Raw genomic sequence first — 21,378 nt, forward strand, 5'->3', positions numbered from 1 at the left:
GCTCTATATCAGTAGATGGAGGTTCTCGTAACAGAATAAGGGCCCTATTCCACCGGACGATTATCATTTGCATAATCGTTAACGATTAACGATCTCAAACGACCGCTATTGCGAAAGACCTGAAAACGTTCACTCATTTCCATGGAACGATAATCGTTACTTATGATCGTAATTGCGATTGTTTTTTCTTCGCTATTTATTCGCTATTGCGTTCGTATCTATTGCAAACGACCAAACGATGTCTTATTCAATGCCAACAATTTGCGAACGTTTTGCGAACGAGCAACGATAAAAATAGGTCCAGGTCTTATAAAGCGATCAACGATTTCTCGTTCGGTCATTAATCGTTAACTGCATTTCAACCGAACGATTATCGTTTGGATTCGAACGATTTAACGATAATCTGAACGATAATCGTCTGGTGGAATAGGGTCCTAAGATCTCAGATATAGGGCTGATTCATTAATTTTTCAACTCTATTTAAAGACATATGTATACATACACGTGACCAGATTGACAACTAGAGATACTGGTGATCATGACACATATGAGTCATCAGAATCGTATCACATTCCAACATAATCCTATAATATCCAGTAACGATATAATATGAATCATTAGCAAAACGAAATAAAAACAAAGTGCATTCCAATCATGGACAGAGTGGAATATTATTGGAATTTTGATATTAAGTGGACAGATGATCCCCCGCTATGGTGCTCGGCTGTGTGTGGTCAACTACACCATTATCTCCATGGGTTTTGCACGGTCTACTGTTTATACTCTCCACGTCCGTGTGTTTTTCCTCCAGATAATCCACTTTCTTTGCAAACTCTTAAAACACACAGCACTTAATGTTATTGGCTTCCTATGAAACTCTACCATGTGTGAGAGTGGCTGAGATAGGGAAATTACACTGTGATCCCTCCGGGGACAGGGACCAATGTGAGAGTACACAGTGGGGGGATATCTCGGCACTGTATAGCTGATGAGTAAATAACAGCTCTATAGGATTAGGCAAGAGATTTAGCTGGTCATCCAATGCACCGAGAAAGTTTCCATTGAATTTGCCGACGTGCACACAGGTACTTTCTATACTGTAGCCCAAAAAACATCCAAAAGAATTTATATATCTTAAGGCTATGTTCACACACAGTAAAATATGACAGTAAAATAGGTATAAAACGGGTCAGTATCTGAAATCTAATAATGTATCGTCTATGGGAAAATGTCAGTCTGTGCATGCATTGTAAAAAAATATTTTTTTATAGTCTTTAATGTACACATTATAAGATCCAAGATACTGTATGTCCATAAAGATAAACGTTCGGCATGGTCAGGTGTTCATGTGTTCCCGATGGAGAAGGGTTAAGCAGCAGCCAGGTAGCTCTGGTGCCAAGAACAAAAGGGCCAGGAAGTGAAAATCCATTAGGTCGGACCCTTCTCTCGACTGACATCATCTGCTGGTGGGGGGTCAGGAGTGTATGGCCACCTTTACTATGATATACTGGCTCCAAGATCGAACAAGAAAGGAGGCAGAATGTGAATTAAAGGAAAATGGAAGGTTAAGTCTTCTACTGACCTAGCAGCTAAAAACAACAACTTGTAAGGCTTGAACCAATCTGTCATTGAAGGGGGAAAAAAAAATCTCCTTTCTGATCCCAAGTGGTAATCACAGTGGATGGACATTCTCATTTGCATAAACACCACTTGAAGCCATCACCTATGTCTTGTAAAACAAGTTCTTGGGTGGTTATTCCATATCTCCATTACTCTTACAGTAAAACAATCATTGCTATCTTTTTTCCTTGCAACCCTTGAACTATACAGTATAGACTGTATCCATGTTTTCCAGGCAGTCTGCAGGCTCCATCCACCTTCTCCAGGCAGCGGGATTCAAATGCCGACCGTTCAGGTTTGTGTGAACCCCAACTTTGGCCAAGTTTGTTTATCTCCACTTTGAACCTTTTCATTGCCAGCTAAGGGGGCACCCACTTTTTTTTTGTGACCCTATGTTTTGTACATTTTTTACTACACATGTGCTGTTTGTAACTCTTGACTTTAAACAGAAGTACTGAACTCTTAAAAGGGAATTGGTCAGCTCAACATCATGCTCAATGCTGAAGAGGCAGTTCCGAGACGTATTATTGCCTCCTCCCTCCCACATGCCTCCCAACCTAGTGGTAATAGCCAATACACAAGGCTAGGAAGGGTGGGGGGAGGGAGGAGGTATGCATTCTTCAACCCAGCAACACCTCTTTGACACATGCGATTTGAACTTGATCGAGAGAGAACAGATTCCCTTTTAAGTTATACTGAATCTAGTTACTGGATGAAAAAGTTTTGCACAATCTTTTATTACTTTTATTCTACCTGTGTCTAGGCACCAACAAAAATCTCCAGGTCCATATCGTAAGGTGAACACTGCCTTTGGCTGATGCTCCTCACTTCATGTGAATTTTCTAGACTAATGCATTATATCCTCCCTTAAAGTTTTTTTTAAGTCAATGTTTTAAAGTTTTGCTTATTGGGTTTGGGTGATTAGGCCCTCACCATACGCTATAACAAATGAGCAGCAGAGCTCAACAGAGTGCTGTTCCTGTTCGTCTACACTTATTGCTCGGCTCTACTAAGAAAGTGGTGCGATCGGTGCCAGAAAACCCATAGACTCTCCAGCCAGAGCCAAGTTCTGATGAGCAGGCTCAGTGCTCAGCTACATGCTTCTGCCCATTTGGATGGCATCTCGGCACCCGATCAAAATTTGACAGGTCACTATGACATAGCAGAAGTTTTTTCTTTTTTTTTTTAAACATCAAGTACCCTTTACAACTATATATATTTGATCCAGTTAACAATTTGTAATTTTGAGTCATGTCTTCCAGTATCAGCTGTTGTATGTCCTGCAGGAAGTGGTCTATTCTCTCCAGTCTGACACAGTGCTCTCTGCTGCCACCTCTGTCTGTTACAGAAACTGACCAGAGCAGTAGCAAACCCCCATAGAAAACCTCTTCTGCGCTAGACAGTTCCTGACATGGACAGGGGTTGCAGCAGAGAGCACTGTGTCACACTGGAAAGAATACACCACTTCCTGAAGGACACACAGCAGCTGATAAGTACTGGAAGACTGGAGATTTTTTAAAAGAATCTGTATAACTTTCTGAAGCCAGTTGATTTGAAAAAAAAAAGATTTTTACTGGATAACCCCTATGTAACTGCTGCAGTTCTGTATGGAGAGTCGCTCACAGCCACTTTGTAAGGACAGCTACCTTATACTGTGCAGATATGGTACACCGCAGTAGATATTATTACAGATATTTCCCCTCAGGCTGCTTTTTCCTTTGATGATACAAATGATGTCATGTATATAAAGAAAGAGGACAAGGGTAGGGTACTGTATCTACCGTATACATGCACGGTGTCCAGCAGCTGCTTATGTTATAGAGAACATTAACACATCCGTCATGCTGCCTGATAGCTCAACATATGGCTGCGGTGTGGAGAATTAAGAGACAGGACTTTGGAAGGTGAAATGAAACTTCATAACATCCACAATAAACACGCGTTCACCTTGATAAGTCCTATGAGCGAGCAGCAACTTACAAAACCATTGAGTCAGAATCATCGGGTTGTAAGTCACTTGGCGCCTACGTACAAGTTGATGTTATTTTGTGATGTGATTTTAAAGGGGTCCTCTAACAATAAATATATAATAAGTATATAGGGGGGAGATTTATCAAACATGGTGTAAAGTGAAACTGGCCCAGTTGCCCCTAGCAACCAATCAGATTCCACCTTTCATTCCTCACAGACTCTTTGGAAAATAAAAGGTGGAATCTGATTGGTTGCTAGGGGCAACTGAGCCAGTTTCACTTTACAGCATGTTTGATAAATGTCCCCCATAGATCTCAAACATTTATGGCCATAAGTGATTAATAGATGGAAACCATGCCTGATACAAGAATTAGGATCCCATGATCTTATCCGGCCTGGTAGCAGTGGGTTGGAGATGGTCAAGATGGACTAGTGTACAGTTTGTTTAACTCCCATAGAAGTTAATCTGAGTTGCAAGCAATGTTGTGTCACGTTTTCCCATCTTATGATTGGTCCGATGGAGGTTTTGGCCTCTTTCAGCATTTGAATACCAGTGGCTGAAGGAGTTGGATGCAGCCCTAGGGAGTCCTGGAAAACATGGATACAGCCTATGGCCTACAGCTGTTATTCATGTTTTTCAGGAGTCCCTAGGGCTGCATCTAACTTCTTCAGCCACCAGTATTCAAATGCTGACCAATCAGACACAAGCATGCTCCAGTTGCGCTCATCTCTAACACTAACGGTTCCGTTGGGTGCTGTTTCTCTCACCAAAACAATGGATACCCAGTGGACGGCACGGCCTGACACTAATCTGCTAGAGACATTTTAGTCACTGAAGTAAATGAAGCCCATGCCAGTCTATACATGGCTATGTTGGTATCCTATTGAGACAGGATTCCATGCTTTGGAAAACAGAATCGTAATGTAAATCCCTATTATACATGTTTTTATACGCTTGAATTCTGCGTAAGGCCATGTTCACATGGCTTTAGAGACCAGCCGTTCCGTGACCCGCCGTGTCACGGAGCGGGCGGTCTCTGAAAAGATCATCCCGGCCAGTACTGCAGTAGCGGCCAGATGATCTTTCAGCCCGCAGAGTTCTGATGTGGGTGCATCCGTGGGCACTCGCATCAGAACTCCCCACAGCACACTATGAAGCTTGCGGCCGCAGCCGCTCGTCTCATAGTGTGCACTGACATGTCAGTTGTTTGCGGCGACGCTCTGGTCGGGATCCCATAGATACCTGGCCAACTTTTTTACTCGTATTAACTATGGCCGTTGTTGCCATCAGCAGCAACAGCAGTAGAAATACAAAAAAAATATGTTGTGTGAACATAGCCTATGGCTGTATTCATGTTTTTCAGGACTCCCTTACGACTGCATCCAACTTCTCCAGCCCTCGGTATTCAAATGCCGGACAATCGGACTAGAACATGATCAAGTAGTTCTCATCTCTGCTTATAATAAACAAATTAAGATTTCTCCATATTCCACTGAGAAGTCTTGCTAATGCTGGGGGAAACACGTCTGGGTAAGCTGGAAAGGAAGGAGAGTACTGGGATTTTATGGGGCCAACAAGACAGTGGCACCATTTCTAGGGTAAGAACCAGCTGTTGCATAACTACAATACCCATCATGCCTGGAACCAACCAACCTTGCAACCACCATTATTACCGCTGCATTTCTGACCCCATTACTGACACCCTATTTACAGGTATTGGATGTCTTTCCCCATGCCAGTCTCTGGACTTTTTTTTTTTTCGTAAAAGAAAAAAAAAAAGCAGCAATTTTTTTTTCTTTACAATAATCAGGGCAAAGAAAATCCTCACTAAACTGATTTGTATGAATACACCCTAAGGAGAAAAAAAATGCTGAAAACATTAATTATTTCCATGATGCAACATCACCAGTTTCTTCTGGAGCGGCTCACGTTCCCTGATCAGTAAAAGTCAGGGTTTGCAGAGGGAACTTTATTTTGCTGCAAACCTATAAAAATCAGTGAGTGAGTGTGGTTTACCAGCTGTGTGTGTGTGGTTGATGTGTGGGGCCGAAGTTAAAAGGGAAAAACGTTCCTCAAAACCGCACCCCTCAAGCCACAACCGCATAATAAAGGTCTCTGGGTTAGGCTTAAGTTCTGCGCTCCGACACTTAGAGTAAGAGATGCAATTAATATTCAGCATTAGTGAACACATGGGGCCGCATGCATTATTAATGGAGGTAAATGGGAGCTTCACTTCTGGAACTACTTAGAGGAGAGAATTCCATAAATAGCAATTGCATAACAAGGAATCGCTCACAGAATTGGGGGAATAATGTGGAAATACAGTGGGGCAGCCTGGTGGGGGGTGACTGACGGCTGTTTTTGGCAGTGTACAGTTTAGGTACTGCACTTATAATAGTGCCTTACAGTACCAAATAATACAGCCATATAGTGATCACATAATAAATTCTACACTATACTATGCAATTACCAATGTTGTTAGGAGTACTGCCCGCCCCCATAGCACCGGCCCGCTCCTTTCTATTGACAATAAATAAAACAGGCTAGTCTAGAGGAGGGTCAGATCAACGCTAGGGGGCGGGCAATGCTCCTAATGGGTGTCCCAGTGCTCCTAAAGGTCTCACCAGATCGTGGAGCACATGACTAACTACCGCTGAGGAGCAAGGTAAAGAGACATACCTTCCTCCTCAGTGTCTCCAGTGTAATAATTAGGGATGAGCAAACCAGCTGAGGTTCGGGGTCGTATGCCGGTTCTCTCATCCCTAGCAATAATCAGCAGGTTAAATTTGTCTCCCTTTAATGTTGCAACATACCAACCAAATAGTAGTGTCAGTCAATACCTGAACAAATATTCGATACAAGGATGAAATGATAGTACAATATGCTATGCATGTAATAGTGCTGTGCAGTGCATAATGCTGTTCACAGTGGCGTAGCTACCACAGAGGCAGGGTAGGCAGCTGCTATGGGGCCTGTGGGGGAGGGGGGGCCTGGGGGTGAACAGGGAAGATAAGGGCTTCCTGTGTCCTTCTGCTTAACCCCATATGTACTGCAGTGTGTAAGTAACCTAATGTTCACTTACACGCTGCAACATAAAAAAGGATTAACAAGTAAAAGACAAAGAGATCTCTGCGTCACTGCACTGATAACCCCTGACCTCTGTGCCTGCAATTATGTAGGAAAATGTGCAGAGCTCCTGCAGAGGTCAGGGGTTATCAGTGCACCAGCAGTAAAGCAGATATCTCCTTGTCTTCTGAACTCTGGATCACTTAGGGCCCTATTACACCAACACATGTCTGACAGATTATCTGACAGATTTTTTCAGCCAAAGCCAGGAATGGATTTGAAAAGAGGAGAAACCTCAGTCTTTCTTTTATCACCTGTTCTCTGTTTATAGTACGTTCCTGTCAGATAATATGTCAGACATCTGTTGGGTGTAAGAGGGCCCTTACACACTGCAGTACATAAGGGGTTAAGCAGAAGGTAGTCTTTTCCTGCACCTATGTATTTAACTATAACAGCTCTAATGGGCCCTTAAATAAAGTGGACTGACAGAGCAAGCAGCCAATAGCTATCTGCTCTGCCAGGCACTCTTGTGGCTGCAGGCAGGATTTATTTTTTTGGCCACGTCACCGAGACTATATATATATGTATGTGTAGTGCTTTGTGTTATGCGTAGGGGAGCAGGGCCCCTTACAAGTTTTTTGCTATGGGGCCCCGTGAATCCTGGCTACACCTCTGGCTGTTCAGATAACAGTGCCTGGCAATGCGGCTGTATATTAACCAACTAGGAGTGTCACATGTAGCCTAAATCGTTATATCCTACTATGCTAAAATAGCACAAAATGCTATACAAGTAAGACTATATATATATATATATATATATATACAACAATTTTCTGTGGCCGCAAATTAATGACACAAACATTAATTTGATGGCTGCTGCGACCAGCGGACATTATTTTATACATTGTGTGAACCAACAGACGTTGTTTCAATTTAAATCATTGAAGAATAACAATCGCTGTTATTTTAAATTTAAATGGTGGATGTTATCTTACAGCGTGTGAACATGGACTAATAATGCGACGCAGTGCACACTACTGTTATAGACTATTCAAATAATAGTGCCTAACAATGGCACCATACATTACCAAAATAGTAGTGCCATAAAATACCTAAATAATTAAAGTGATACTTAGGGTACTATTACACAGGCTGATGGGGGCCCGACAATAACTGTAAACGTGTGCCGATCTGTTAGATCGGCACTCGTTTACTGGGCCTATTACACGGCCCAATAATTGTTTAACAAGGGCTGCAGGGACATCGTTACCGATGTCCTTGCAGCCCTTGCTTTAAATGGCATACATTACCTATCCATGGTTCAGGGCTCCTCTTGCGCTCTGCTTCTCCCTGGGTCCCGCGTGCTGCAGCTTCAGAGCGGCCTGTCCCAGCTGTCCCAGCCAGTGATTGGCTGAGTGGCCTGTCAGCTAAGACAGGCCGCTCTGTAGCTGCAGCTCACAGAACCCAGGGAGAAGCAGAGCGCAAGAGGAGCCCTGGACCATGGATAGGTAATGTATGCACTTTGCAAATCGTCAGCTGCCGGCCTCGCACCTCTATTACACGTAGCGATGCGCAGTCGGTGCCCGACAATTATAGGTCCAAACCTATATCAACGATCAGCCGATGATTGTTGTCATCGGCTGATCATTGTGTTTATTACACGGAACGATAATCGCCTGGATAGGGCCAATTTGGCTGATTATCGCTCCGTGTAATAGGGCCCTTACTCTATGTCCGGTTGTCCGCACCATTTACAAGTTTAGATGCTACACATTCAATATAGTGTCACCTAGGTGGGGCCGGGGCTTCATGGCAGTTGGGTCCTCTACCCAGCAGGGAGATGGGCACAACTGCCATGAAGTCCCGCCCAGGTGACACTGTCCACCAATGAAATGAGAGTAAGGGGGGAGGGGTGACAGTATCACTTTAACCCATATTATGCTCAAATAATAGTACAATATGCTACCAGTGCTGTGCACAATGCTTTCACAGACTGTCCACATAGCAATGCCTAACAATGCTGCCAAACACTACCAAAGCAGTAGTACAGTATAGTCACATGAATGCATATATTACACAGTGCCCATAATAGTTGTATAATTTCCAAGGTAATGGCTACATCTTATGGTGCGTTTACACAGGGAGATTTATCTGACAGATTTTGGAAGCCAAAGCCAGGAATGGATTTGAAAAGAGGAGAAATCTCATTCATTCCTTTATGACCCGTTCCCTGCTTATGGTCTGTTCCTGGCTTTGGCTTAAAAAATCTGTCAGATAAATCTGCATGTGTAAACGCACCATTAGTGTCCATACAGTATATTTCCATCAGTTATAGAGGCAGGTAACTTACCATTTCCCAGAACTAAGGATCGTCCGAACCTGCCGAGGTTCGGGTTCGTAAGAACTCGAACGCTCGGCATCAGATTCCCGCTGTCTGGTCGCTCCATGCATTGGGTGGATACAGCGGGAGGACCGCCTGGAAAACTGGGATACAGCCTATGGCTATGGCTGTATCCCAGTTTTCCAGGTGGTCCTCCCGCAGTATCCACCCTTTCCACGGAGCGGGCAGACAGCGGGAATCAGACGCCGAAAGTTCGGGTTACAACCCGATTCCGGCAGGTTCGGACCATCCCTACCCAGAACCTATACCGCCCTATGATGCAATATGTCCTATATTACATATAATGTGCCATATATCATACCCATATAGCAGCCATAAAGTCTATTTTCAGGCTTATTGGTTTCTCCCAAGCCGCTGTCTTCCTTTTATGTTAGATAAGATCATATAGGGAACATATGGAAGGGTGTTAGACTCCGGAGCAGATGACATTGCCCCCCGTCCCTCCTCCTATAATATATCGGGTAGTTCCCCTTTAAGCACCTGCTCTCTATAAGAATGCATTACCTCTCACCCCACAAACTCATCATTCCTTATGATTCAGGTTAGTGATTGCAATTTCAGCACTTCTGCTCTATAAATCACCAGCATTACCTGACCTGCCAGGATGTCCAGAAATATATCACACATTCTAATACCTTATATATTTTCAGAGAGATTCTCAAAGTCATCGGGGGGCTCCGAGTTGGTGCCTTATAAAATGCTGTGACAATCTGGTTGTTAACTCTAGTAATCCTTCCTGTTCCACAAGGATTACCTCCGTGCTTTATTGTAAGGAACGCAGGACTACTGCCGGGAGCTTGCATCATCCCCATTGCCCACAATGTACCCTTGGTTATATAAAAATAACAATGATGTAAATCCCTGCCCTTTCTCACAGTTAGTAACCAAAAATAATTAGGGTCAGTAATTAAGCAAATCCGGCAATTATTGGAACATTTCTTGGGAACGCGCAAGACATTTTACCGTCACGCATCACGTTATTTTAGAAGGTCATCTATTTTCAAAAAAAAAAATAATAATGTGAGTAATGTATGGAAAAAGAGGAAGGTTTTCTTTTCTAAGACTAGAACTGCGGCTGCCGTTCACAGGGAGGGAGGGACAAAAACATCACAGACATTGAAGCCTACTTATTTCAGGAATAGGTTTGTACATGGCTAAAAAAGCATGCTGTGTCTCTTCCATGTCTGTTTTATTATTAGCTTTAGCTTTTATCCATCATACAGCCCAAGCCTTTCACTCTCACTGTCGTATTAACCTTTTATACAAGTGAATTCAGCTATAGAACAAGCCGACAGAATTGGAACAGTGTAGTGTCAGGCAGCTGCGAGAAAGCAATCACAATGATGTATTGGATACGGCGAGGTTCACACCAAAACTTTTTCTTCCTGTTGGAATGTTATGTTAAAAAAACAAACCTAGACCTTAAAGGGGACTTGTCAGGTCCTCTGGGACTCACAAACTGGCCTGTGGACCTTACAGGTCAGGAGAACAGTCTTTTGATGTTGGTCTCCCAAATATTCTGCAATCCTGCAGAGTGAGGAAAATGAAAGGGAAACTGTCACTAGTTTTATGCTGCCTTAAAGGGGTTATACAGTGCTACAAAAACATGGCCACTTTCTTCCAGAGACAGCATGTCTCTAGTTCAGGTGCGGTTTGTAATTAAGCTCCATTCACTTCAATGGAATAGAGTTACAAAGCCCCACCCAAACTGGAGACAAGAGAGAGGCTGTCTCTGAAAGAAAGTGGCCATTTTTTGTGTAGCGCTGGATAACCCCTTTAAACAAGGATAATGTCACTAATGACAGAAATGCTAACAGAACTGTGTATTACTTACACCATTCTGTTAATCAGTTCTCCTGATGTGCAGGAGAATGGGCTCTGTGCCGTGCCACTCTTTCCCCCTCCGGCTTCTGATTGACAGCTGTTTGCAAATACACAGTACATACACAGTATAGATAGACAACTGCCAATCAGCAGCAGGTGGTCAGAGGGAGCTGGTGCTCATGAAAACCCAGGACTACTGAGCACTCGCACATAATTATGAATCAGCTGCCCAGAACAATATAAGTGATATGTCATTCTGTACAGCTTCTCTGTCACTTCTTTATGCTACACTCAGATAGGACAGCATACATCTACTGACAGAGACTCTTTACCTTTATTCATTACGGTTTCTTTTTACTAGTCACATTGCCACGCCCCCTTCTGCCAGTCAGGCTTGATTGACAGCCTGCCCACAGAGCTCCTCCCAGCACTCAGCCTGTCAATCACAACTCCCTGGGTGGGCGTGGCATCATGACTGTACCCACTCAATGTGACTGGAAAAAAGTTATCACGACTGTAGTTAATAACGTTTATTTTTATCTGCTCTGTAAGATCGCAGGGCACTATGTCAGAATCATGTTCTCTACACTTCTTTATATCGAGGGCATAACCCTTTTATCATGTCTGTTTTTTCTGTACTTCCAGAAGGCTGTAATATGGGCACACTTTAGCGTCCAAGTTACATACATTTATTAGGCCTCAAAATACATAATTTTTCCCATTAAATTACAGCCATAAAAAATGGAATGTACTTATTCTGGACATAATGGGGGAGATTTATCAAACATGGTGTAAAGTGAGACTGGCTCAGTTGCCCCTAGCAACCAATCAGATTCCACCTTTCATTTTTCAAAGAGCCTGCGAGGAATGAAAGGTGAAATCTGATTGGTTGCTAGGGGCAACTGAGCCAGTTTCACTTTACACCATGTTTGATAAATTTCCCACATTAATATGACTATTTTAAAAGCATTTTTATGTGTTTTTACATGTAAACATGCTTAGAATAGCATGCAAAGACCTGATTTGCATAGGACACATGAAAACACACCAAAAACACTCCATAAAATGCTCTGTAAAACAGCAATCTTCAATCCAAAATTCAATTTAAAAAAAAAAATACTTGAACATTAAGGAATCAGAGGCTCATTTTGCTTGTAAATATGCAGTGTGAACACGGTCTTACAGGTTATCTTGGCTAAAACTATACGATAAGGATAATGGAAAAGAATTGGCCTGACAAACTAATCAGAGCAAAGACTGTACAATTGACTGCAAGCGAAAGAAACACATCTTCACTGCCAATAAAAGAATGGATTATTCACTGTACGGACAGATAGATGGTGGAATTCACTACAAAGAAGGCCCGAATGAAAGAGAAGCCGGACAAGAAATTGGATTTGACTATCAATTTTAAATGGAATAATTAACAATGGGATGACAGGGCGGCTGGATGGGGGGCGAGGAAGGAGTGCTCTCTCCCCTTTGTGGTTACAATGGCAGATGGCTCACTGGAGATTTTGCTTTCCTCTTAATCAACATAACACATGTCTAATTAATTACAGGCCGAATTTACAGAACCCATGTCCTTTCCTAACCTCAGGACATCAGGGGGTTACACTGGTGGCTTTTGGGGGCTCTTTGATGAAAAAAAACCTGCTCATTTTATTTTGCCATTGATAAAAGGAAAAACAACTGGAACATAAAATAAAACATAAAAAAAAATCACCATAGATTTAGCTGTGAAAGATGCAAAATAGATTTAAATTAGATTTTTGGATATCCCTGCTAGATTTTAAACCCTAATGGTCCATTTACACAGAAAGATTATCTGACAGATTATCTGCCAAAGATTTGAAGCCAAAGCCAGGAATGGATTTGAAAAGAGGAAAAATCTCAGGCTTTCCTTTATGACCTGATCTCTGTTTATAGTCTGTTTCTGGCTTTGGCTTCAAATCTTTGGCAGATAATCTGTCAGATAATCTTTCTGTGTAAATTGACCCTAAGGTACCTGTATGATACATATAATACATCACTATCACAGCCGCTCGCCCGGTAAACCATCATCCCAGTTGGTATTAACTGGTGCTAGTAAAGGTTTGTTACTGGCAATAATAATTGCCAGTACTTTTCTGAGATGGAACTACAGGTTGGTGAGATAGACACTCACCTAGGTTATCACAAGAGATGAGTGCAATTTAAGCATGCTCAAGTCCGATTGTTCAGCATTCGATTAGCAGTGGCTGAAGAAGTTTGATGCAGCCTTTGGGAGCCCTGGAAAGCATGGATACCGCTATAGGCCATAGGCTGTATCCATGTACTTAGGGATGCATCCAACTTCTTCAGCCACTGGTGTTCAGCTGCCAAGCGATCAGACTCGAGCATGCTCAAGTCTCTAGATACCACCAAATACCCAGCCCGGGTTGGGGGGAGGTTACGTCAAGTTGGCACTTGGATCCTTTGGCGACCCAGCATGGCTTTATTTTTATGTGCACCATTAGGATGCAAATGCAGTTAAAACTGTGACCTGTGACTTACTCTTGCATGCAGTGGAACATGCCATTTTTTTTACTCACAATTACCAAATAAATATGCTTCTGTACTGTATCAGGCTATGTTCACACAACATATATTTTTGTAAAACCACGGCCATTGTACAACGACCGTGATTATTACGAGAATATACGTTACCTTTCCTTCTATGGGATCCCGGTCAGAGCATATACACATAGTATACGCTCCGGCCGAGATCCCTAGCGGCGCCGCAAACAACTGACATTGCAGTTTTTTGCGGCTGCTATTCAGTGAATATCGGCCGCAGAAAACCCTGTCAGTGCACACTGTGGAGCGAGCAGCTGCGGCCGTACGCTCCATAGTGTGCTGTGGGGAGTTCTGATGCGGGCACGCATGGATGCGCCCACATCAGAACTCTGCGGCCATAAAGACCATCCGGCCGGTACTGCAGTACCGATCGGAATGATCTTTCCAGAGACCGCCCTTCCGTAACCTGGCCGGGTCACGGAAGGGTCGGTCTCTTACAACATAGCCTAAAATTGGAAACCTATAAAGAAATAGTATGGGCCTTTCCATTTCTAGTGGTGCTAGAAATCTACCATATTTTTCTAAGTCTGCATTATCCCTTTAAGTTACTGACCCAAGGGTGGCCACACCCCTTCCTGCTAAGCCTCACCCACTTTTGGCTCCCCTCCAAATGCTTTACCAAGTCCTCCATGTGCAACATCTGGTGGAATAGAAATGATTGGAATGGAAATGAAGGGCAAAACCAATCCAAAATGATAAAAAACTGAAAAGCGCTAAATGCATATATGTAAATCTATTTGGCCACAAAGCAATCAAAGCCCGTCTGTATAAAAGCTGCGAGAAGAAATAGGAAATGTAATGGAAATGTTCTTTTCTCGGACCGAGAGGATCCTCGGAATATGGCATATTTTGAATACATATGTAAATGTAATGTACAAAATAGATTTCTTCCAAATAACTATCATTAAAAGGATCCCTGTACGCCGTCTCATTCCTCCGGTGACAAGCTATTACTTAACACCCCTTATCCCTCTCCCCACACTCCCTGTTACATCGCCCAGAGAAAATAAACCGTTTCAGTATTTACAGAACAGGCCGGATAAGCCCGTAACGTCATGCATTACCAATGATATTCCACACCAGCTTCAACTTTCTTCCACTCACATTTCAAATGAATATTATTAAGTCCAAGTGTGCACAGCTGTCAAGGTCAATGGAAATAAAACATTCTCAGCCAAACAAAATGTCATTTGTATGCAGCAATCTGGACTTGACGGAGAGGTGGATGAAGCTTATCAGGATGGGGCGGCGTGACATCACTTTCGAGTAAATGGAGAGCTGACCTCTGCGTGCCTGCATTCGTGATGTGCAGCTTTCTAGCTTTTTTTTTTCTTCCTTTATGGTTTTACTTTTGTGTTTATTTTTTTCGTAGCTTTTTGCACTTTCTAATAAAATGACAATACGCTGTCCACATCCGTGTATAAGTATAGCACGAGAGGCGATACAAGAGAGATTATAGGATCTTTCCTATCTATGTTAGGGTAGATCCATTTACCTTCTGAAAAATGTCAGTCTTGGGCTATGTTCACACTACGTATGAGACCCCATAGGACACAATGAAGCAAGCGGCTGGAGCCGCTCGCTTTATTGTGTGAACTGACAGGGTTTCCTACGGCCGCAATTAATTGGGGATCCCATAGAAATGTAGGCAATGTTCCACACTGCATAAAGTACGGTCGTTGTTGCCGATGGCAACAACGGCTGTACTTTTACGTAGTGTAAACATAGCCTTAAAGGGAACCTGTCACCTTGGAAATGCTGTGCAATCTATTAGCACCATGTTATAGGGCAGGAGGAGCACAGCACATTTGATATATGGTTTTGTGAGAAAAGATTCAGTAAAACTTATAATTTATTCATTTAACTCATTCTCTGATTAGAGTCCTGTGGACAGCCGTCCCGGAAGGGAGGGGGAGTTGGCCAGAAGGAGAGGCTCACACAGTTTTATGTATCGTCAGCAGAAAGCAGCAGCTCAGAACTGGGAAAAGGAGACTGAAAGGATAATAACAAATATGGAATGAATTATTAGTCTCACCATGGGCAGCAACATATCAAAAGTTATGTGAACAATGGAGAATGAAGAAGAGGCACTCACCAATTAGTAGCCAAATCAGTCCATATGTTTATTCAGATCACTGTGTGCTTAGTGTGGAAGAAGAAAAATGGTAATAGCAGTTGCGTTCTATTGCTGTGCCATCTATTGCTATGCCTGCTATTACCATCTTCCCCCTTCCACGCTAAGCACACTGTGATCTAAATAAACGTTTGGACTGATCTGGCTACTAATTGGTGAGTGCCGCTTGTTCTTTCTCCATTGTTCACATTGTGATATCTGCATGTTTGCTGCTGAGCACCCTGGATAGCCTATGCATTGGATTACCAACTCTAATACTGGAGACTTATGCCACTTTTTTCTGCTCTACAGAGGGATGGCAGAGTCGCAGGAGCCCCACCTTCCTATCTTCCCCCTATGCATGGTCATAGCTCCACAATCTCCAAGATAACACAGATAAGATGTCTTCTATCCTTTCTTTTCTCATCATAATAGACAGATACGATAGGCAGAGATATCTCTGTGAAATATGGTCATTGGTAATTGTAGCCCGCTCCCAGGCAACTAATGGGAACTATGGTGGATCTCAAGAGCAAACTAATGGGAACTATGGTGGATCTCGAGAGCAAACTAATGGGAACTATGGCGGATCTCGAGAGCAAACTAATGGGAACTATGGCGGATCTCGAGAGCAAACTAATGGGAACTATGGCGGATCTCGAGAGTATGAGAAAGAAGATGCAATGTCTTTGAATGTTGGCGATCCTGTTCTTGTAACCTAACTGCGAATACATTTTAGCAAGCTAAATGTCTCATGAGAGGCTGCTCTAGTATAATGTGTCAGTACATAATGCAGTTTGTCATAAGAGTTTTACCAAATTGTCAGTCAAAATTTGAAGAGAAAAAAACTAAAAAACCATAAACCATAAATGACAATAGCTGTGTGTTATTGTTCCCTTATTGCTCCTGTCCATGAATTACTATAAGGGTCCTATTACATGGCCCGATAATCGTTTAGCAAGGGCTGAATGAACATGGTTACTGATGTCCTTGCAGCCCTTGCCCAAACAGTATACAATACCCATCCAGGAGGAGCCCTCGAACATGGATGGGTAATGTATACTGTTTGTAGAATTGTCAACCGCTGGCCACGCATTGCCATTACATGTAGCGATGTGCGGTCAGGGCCCGATGATCTCAGGTTTGGGCCTAAAGAAACGATTAGTCGATGATCGTTTCATCAGCTGATTGTGGTCTCTATTACACTGAGTGATAATTGGTGAATCGGGCCAATTTGGCCAATTATCGCTCTGTGTAATAGGGCCCTAAAACGCTGCTGGGATCCGATGGCTGAATGTAGCCAAAATGTGGCAGAAAATGGGCGCACCAGGTATATTGTGGTGTCTTAATTTTCGCTTGTTTGCTGGACGGAGATGATTGACAGTGAAGAAGCGTAGCATGCTGCACTCTGCTCATTCTCCTTATAGCTTGGGGGGTCGGGGTGGGCTGTCTCAGCAGTGAAACCCCCACAGATATTATGACAGGTACGCTTTAAATATTCCAAAAACATATAAAAAAAAAAAAATAATTCCTATCCAAACCCCAATGTCCTGAGTCGCACTAAACCTACTTTCCCATCCGACACGAAAACAAGCTCTGCCTTAAAGGGTTAAAAAATAATAATAGCCATCGCACATGCTACCATGACTGTAAGCCTGGCACTGACGCCTGACACGGATCTCCTGGGGTGAAAGAGTCTTGAAAATATGCCCTGAATAAATTCTGTCTGACACCATCTAAGAGTGCATGGCTTTCATCAAGACTCTCCAGACAGGATCCAGACACGTTTCGGGCAGCGTTAGCACATCTGATTATCATACGTAATTCCGAGCCGTCACTTAACAATACAGAACGAGAACAATATTTGATTGCCGCTTTATATGTACATATATATATATATTTATAATTTAGAAGTAGAAGTTGTGTTTTTTCCTCATCTCTGGCAAATTGCAAATCAGAACAGACGGTCACCACCAAAATAATCCCTGCAGCTGCAATTAGTCAGGATGAATGGTAATTAGACATTAGACCAAATGTCTCTCTATCACCAGTCTTTTTGTCAGAACGAGCCCCGTCGCCTACCGCTGTGCTCCCCATCTCCGTGTCAGAGAAACCTGCGCCAGCCATATTCTTAAGAAAATCCTGATGAGACTGGGCCAGAAACCTCCATAGACGATCCGCAGAGTCCGTGTGCCGCTTCATTTTCTCTATCTGCAAATGCCAGATCAGCACTACAAACAAAACTTGAGACGGGGAGTCGTAATGCAAACAGAATTCCAGGAAATCATTACTGAGTGTTGCTAACTTGTTTATTCCAAAGTTTTCTCTCCATTTATTTTTAGATTTCAAGTTTCCACTGAGGAAAACCAGAGAGCGAAGTTCACGATAACCATGAAGCAGAGGCGAAAATGTGTCAAGTTGGACTTTGATGCTTAACAAATCTATGTAAGGACTAAAGGATGAGCCGTCTGCAGAGCGGCTATTAGATAAACCTATCATTAGGAGACACTGGACGGATAAGTGGATCAGTATATAACATTGTGGCTTTGCAGCACTGGGGTTCTGAGTTCAAGCCCATCAAGGGAAACCTGTATAGTAGAGATGAGCCAACCTCGAACACGCTTGGATTAATCTTAACCCGATCGTGTGGCATTTGAAGAAGTTGTATGGAGTCTTGGAAAACATATATACAGCTATGACCTATGGCTGTATCCATGTTTTTCAGGCAGCCTTAAGGCCCTATTACATGGGAGCAAGTGAACACCAACCTGTCAGATCAGTGCTTTCTTGCTCCTCATTCTCCGCTCGATGCCGGCGCTATTACACACGCTGACAGTGAGCGACGTCTAGTAGACTATGGGGCATATTCTACGGAGTGATAATCGGCTGAATCATCCATGGAATAAATACAACAATCATCGGCTGATCGTTGATATAGGTTTGAACCTATAATTGTCGGGCGCCGACCGTGCATCGCTACGTGTAATAGCGGTGCATGGCGGGTGACTAATGATATACATTACCTATCCAGGCTGCAGGGCTCCTCTTGCGCTCTGCTTCTCCCTGGGTCACACGTGCTCCAGCTTTAGAGCAGCCTGTTCAAGCTGACAGGCCGCTCAGCCAATCAATGGCCGGGACCGCCACGGCCAGTGATTGGCCTGAGTGGCCTGTCAGCTGAGACAGGTCGCTCTGAGGCTGTAGCGTGCGAGACCTGGGGAGAGGGAGACCGCAAGAGGAGCCCTGTAGCCTGGATAGGTAATGTATAAAGTTTAAGCAAGGGCTGCAAGGACATCGGTAACGATGTCCATGCAGTCCTTGTTGAACGATAATCGGGCCATGGAATAGGCCCAGTAAACGAGCGCCAATCTAGCAGATCACGCTCGTTTACAGTTATTTTCGGACCCCCATTGGCGCGTGTAATAACACCCTATGGCTATCATTTAAGTTTTTTTAACATTTTTGTTTTAACAGTTTTTGAAAGTCAAGGATCAGACAAAATTGTGTATGTCGGCTGATCGCTGCCTTTTAACACTTGCGACTACACCAAGCTATTATCGTCCATAACGGCCGATAATCGCTTGGTGTAATAGGGACTTTAGGGCTGCATCCAACTTCTTCAGCCACCGGTAATGAAATGCTGAGCATTTGGGTTTGGATGAAACCATAAGCGGGCTAGATGTTCGCTCATCTGTATAGTATAGAGTCTGTGTTCTCCACTCCCCTATAAATGTGGTTCCACGTGGTGTTGCCTTTCAGGCCGACCCCTGATAGAAAGCAGTCATGGTTTTCTAATCCAGTACAACTATTTTAAAAGGGGATATCCAGGATTACAAAAATAACCTGTAGTCTGGATTTAACTCATTGATCTCTATAGGAGAATTTTTAAGCCTTGCCCTGTGACCTTTGCACTGGGCAGGGTGGGGTAAGAGAGGAGCTGTCACCATCACCCATTGTAAACTATGCCACCCCATGCTACTTATATATAGCTGCTACTTTCCATTCTATGATGATAAGGAGGAGACATTTTCTCTACAGAAACAGAAGCATCAGCTTCATTTCAGGATGTTTTTTTTAAGAATAGGTAGAAAGTTCAAAATCACTAATAATTATATGTTTAGCATAAAAACAATAGTCTATTGTCTAATGACATGTGCCCAGAAAAGGCAACTTAGTAAATTTTTGCACTGTATACATATATTTGAATCTGACGTCAAAGTTGCCTGAGGGTGTTGTAAAATGAGTAAACAGGGAGCACAGGGTATTTGTTCTCCATGCATAGCACATATGGAATTACATACAGTATATACATATTTATTCTTTCCCAATATCTGGCTATTTTTTATGTTGGCCCATCAGATCATTTACCATCAGCCACCCCGCAATCTTTAGATGTCACTGTCACTTACACACCCGAAACAGACAAAAGGTTGCATACTTCAGCACCAATGTCAGCCATCAAAGTTCCAAGCCTGTCAATCTCCATAGTACAAACCATTAGCCGATAGTCAGATAGACCAGATTACAGGAAGGCGGCGTGTCACTACGTGTGATTGATGGAAGCGCCGCTCGTGTAAGCATAGGGAACATTCTAAATAGTCTGGGTAAGCTTAGACTCCGGCTTCGCAGGCTCTAATTATAATTGGTGTTTATGAGGCACTTACAGCACAATGCGCAATTCTATAACATGAAGCAAATCTAAACTGATATAAGGCACCAATCCGAAAAAAATATATAGTACATTCAAAGAGCTGACATACTGTATGTGCTCGGCTTGTCTGGGGAAGAGCGGTGATCATAAAGATGGATGTTCTACTTAGGTTGCTCATTGTTCTATCAGATTTGTTTTTTATGCTAGGCTGCGAACATGCTGGATTAGTCACAACTAAAGGGGGACACAAGCTGAAAGATCTCCATGCCCCCATAGCGTATAGCTCTTTATTCCCTTATAGCATATAGATCTCCATTCCCTTATAGCATTTAGATCTCTGTTCCCTTATAGCATATAGATCTCCATTCCCTTATAGCATTTAGATCTCTGTTCCCTTATAGCATATAGATCTCCATTCCCCCACAGCTTATAGATCTCCATGCCCCCATAGCTTATACATCTCCATGCCTCTATGGCTCTCCATGCCCCATAGCTTATAGATCCCCATGCCTCCATAGTTTATAGATCCCCATGCCCCCAGAGCCTATAGATCCCCATGCCCCCATAACTTATAGATCCCCATGCCCCATAGCTTATAGATCCCCATGCCCCAATAGCTTATAGATCCCTATGCCCCCATAGCTTATAGATCCCTATGCCCCCATAGCGTATACATTTCCAAGCAGCCATAGCATATAGATCTCCTTGCCCCATAGCATATAGATTTCTATGCCCCCATAGTGTATAGATCTCCATGTCCCATAGCTTATAGATCTCCATGCCCCCCAACATATACTGTAGATCTCCATACCCCCTATAGCTTATAGATCCCCATACCCCCATAGCATATACATCTCCATGCCCCCATAGCTTATATAGCCCCATGCTCCCATAGCAAATAGATCTCAATTCCCCCATAGCTTATAGATCCCCATGCCCCCATAGGTTATAGATCTCCATTCCCCCCACAGCTTATAGATCTCCATTCCCCCATAGCTAATAGATATCTGTGCCCCCATAGTTTATACATCTCCACACCCACATAGCTTATAGATCTCTATGCCTCCATGGCTTATAGCTCTCCAAGCCCCCATAGCTCATAGATCCCCATGCCCCATAGCTTATAGATCCCTATG

General features: G+C 43.1%; 1 protein-coding gene across 27 annotated transcripts in view; it reads right to left on the reverse strand.

The window, feature by feature from the left end:
- The window catches only part of BAZ2B (bromodomain adjacent to zinc finger domain 2B), a 267,049-nt gene that overhangs the window by 99,300 nt on the left and 146,371 nt on the right, over window positions 1-21,378 (reverse strand). For 22 of the 27 annotated variants that reach the window (XM_069982771.1, XM_069982768.1, XM_069982772.1 and 19 more), the window contains exon 1: window positions 8,448-8,495. The exons of 4 other annotated variants lie outside the window; for them this stretch is intronic. In XM_069982771.1, the coding sequence (XP_069838872.1) occupies window positions 8,448-8,469 (22 nt within the window). In that variant the 5' untranslated portion in view covers window positions 8,470-8,495. Of the gene's footprint in view, window positions 1-2,373; window positions 2,391-8,447; window positions 8,496-21,378 lie in introns of those variants that run through there. One more of the 27 variants, XM_069982755.1, reaches the window with a different exon arrangement.

The sequence above is a fragment of the Dendropsophus ebraccatus genome, chromosome 9 (assembly GCF_027789765.1).
Source record: "Dendropsophus ebraccatus isolate aDenEbr1 chromosome 9, aDenEbr1.pat, whole genome shotgun sequence".
In the NCBI taxonomy this organism is placed as follows: domain Eukaryota; kingdom Metazoa; phylum Chordata; class Amphibia; order Anura; family Hylidae; genus Dendropsophus; species Dendropsophus ebraccatus.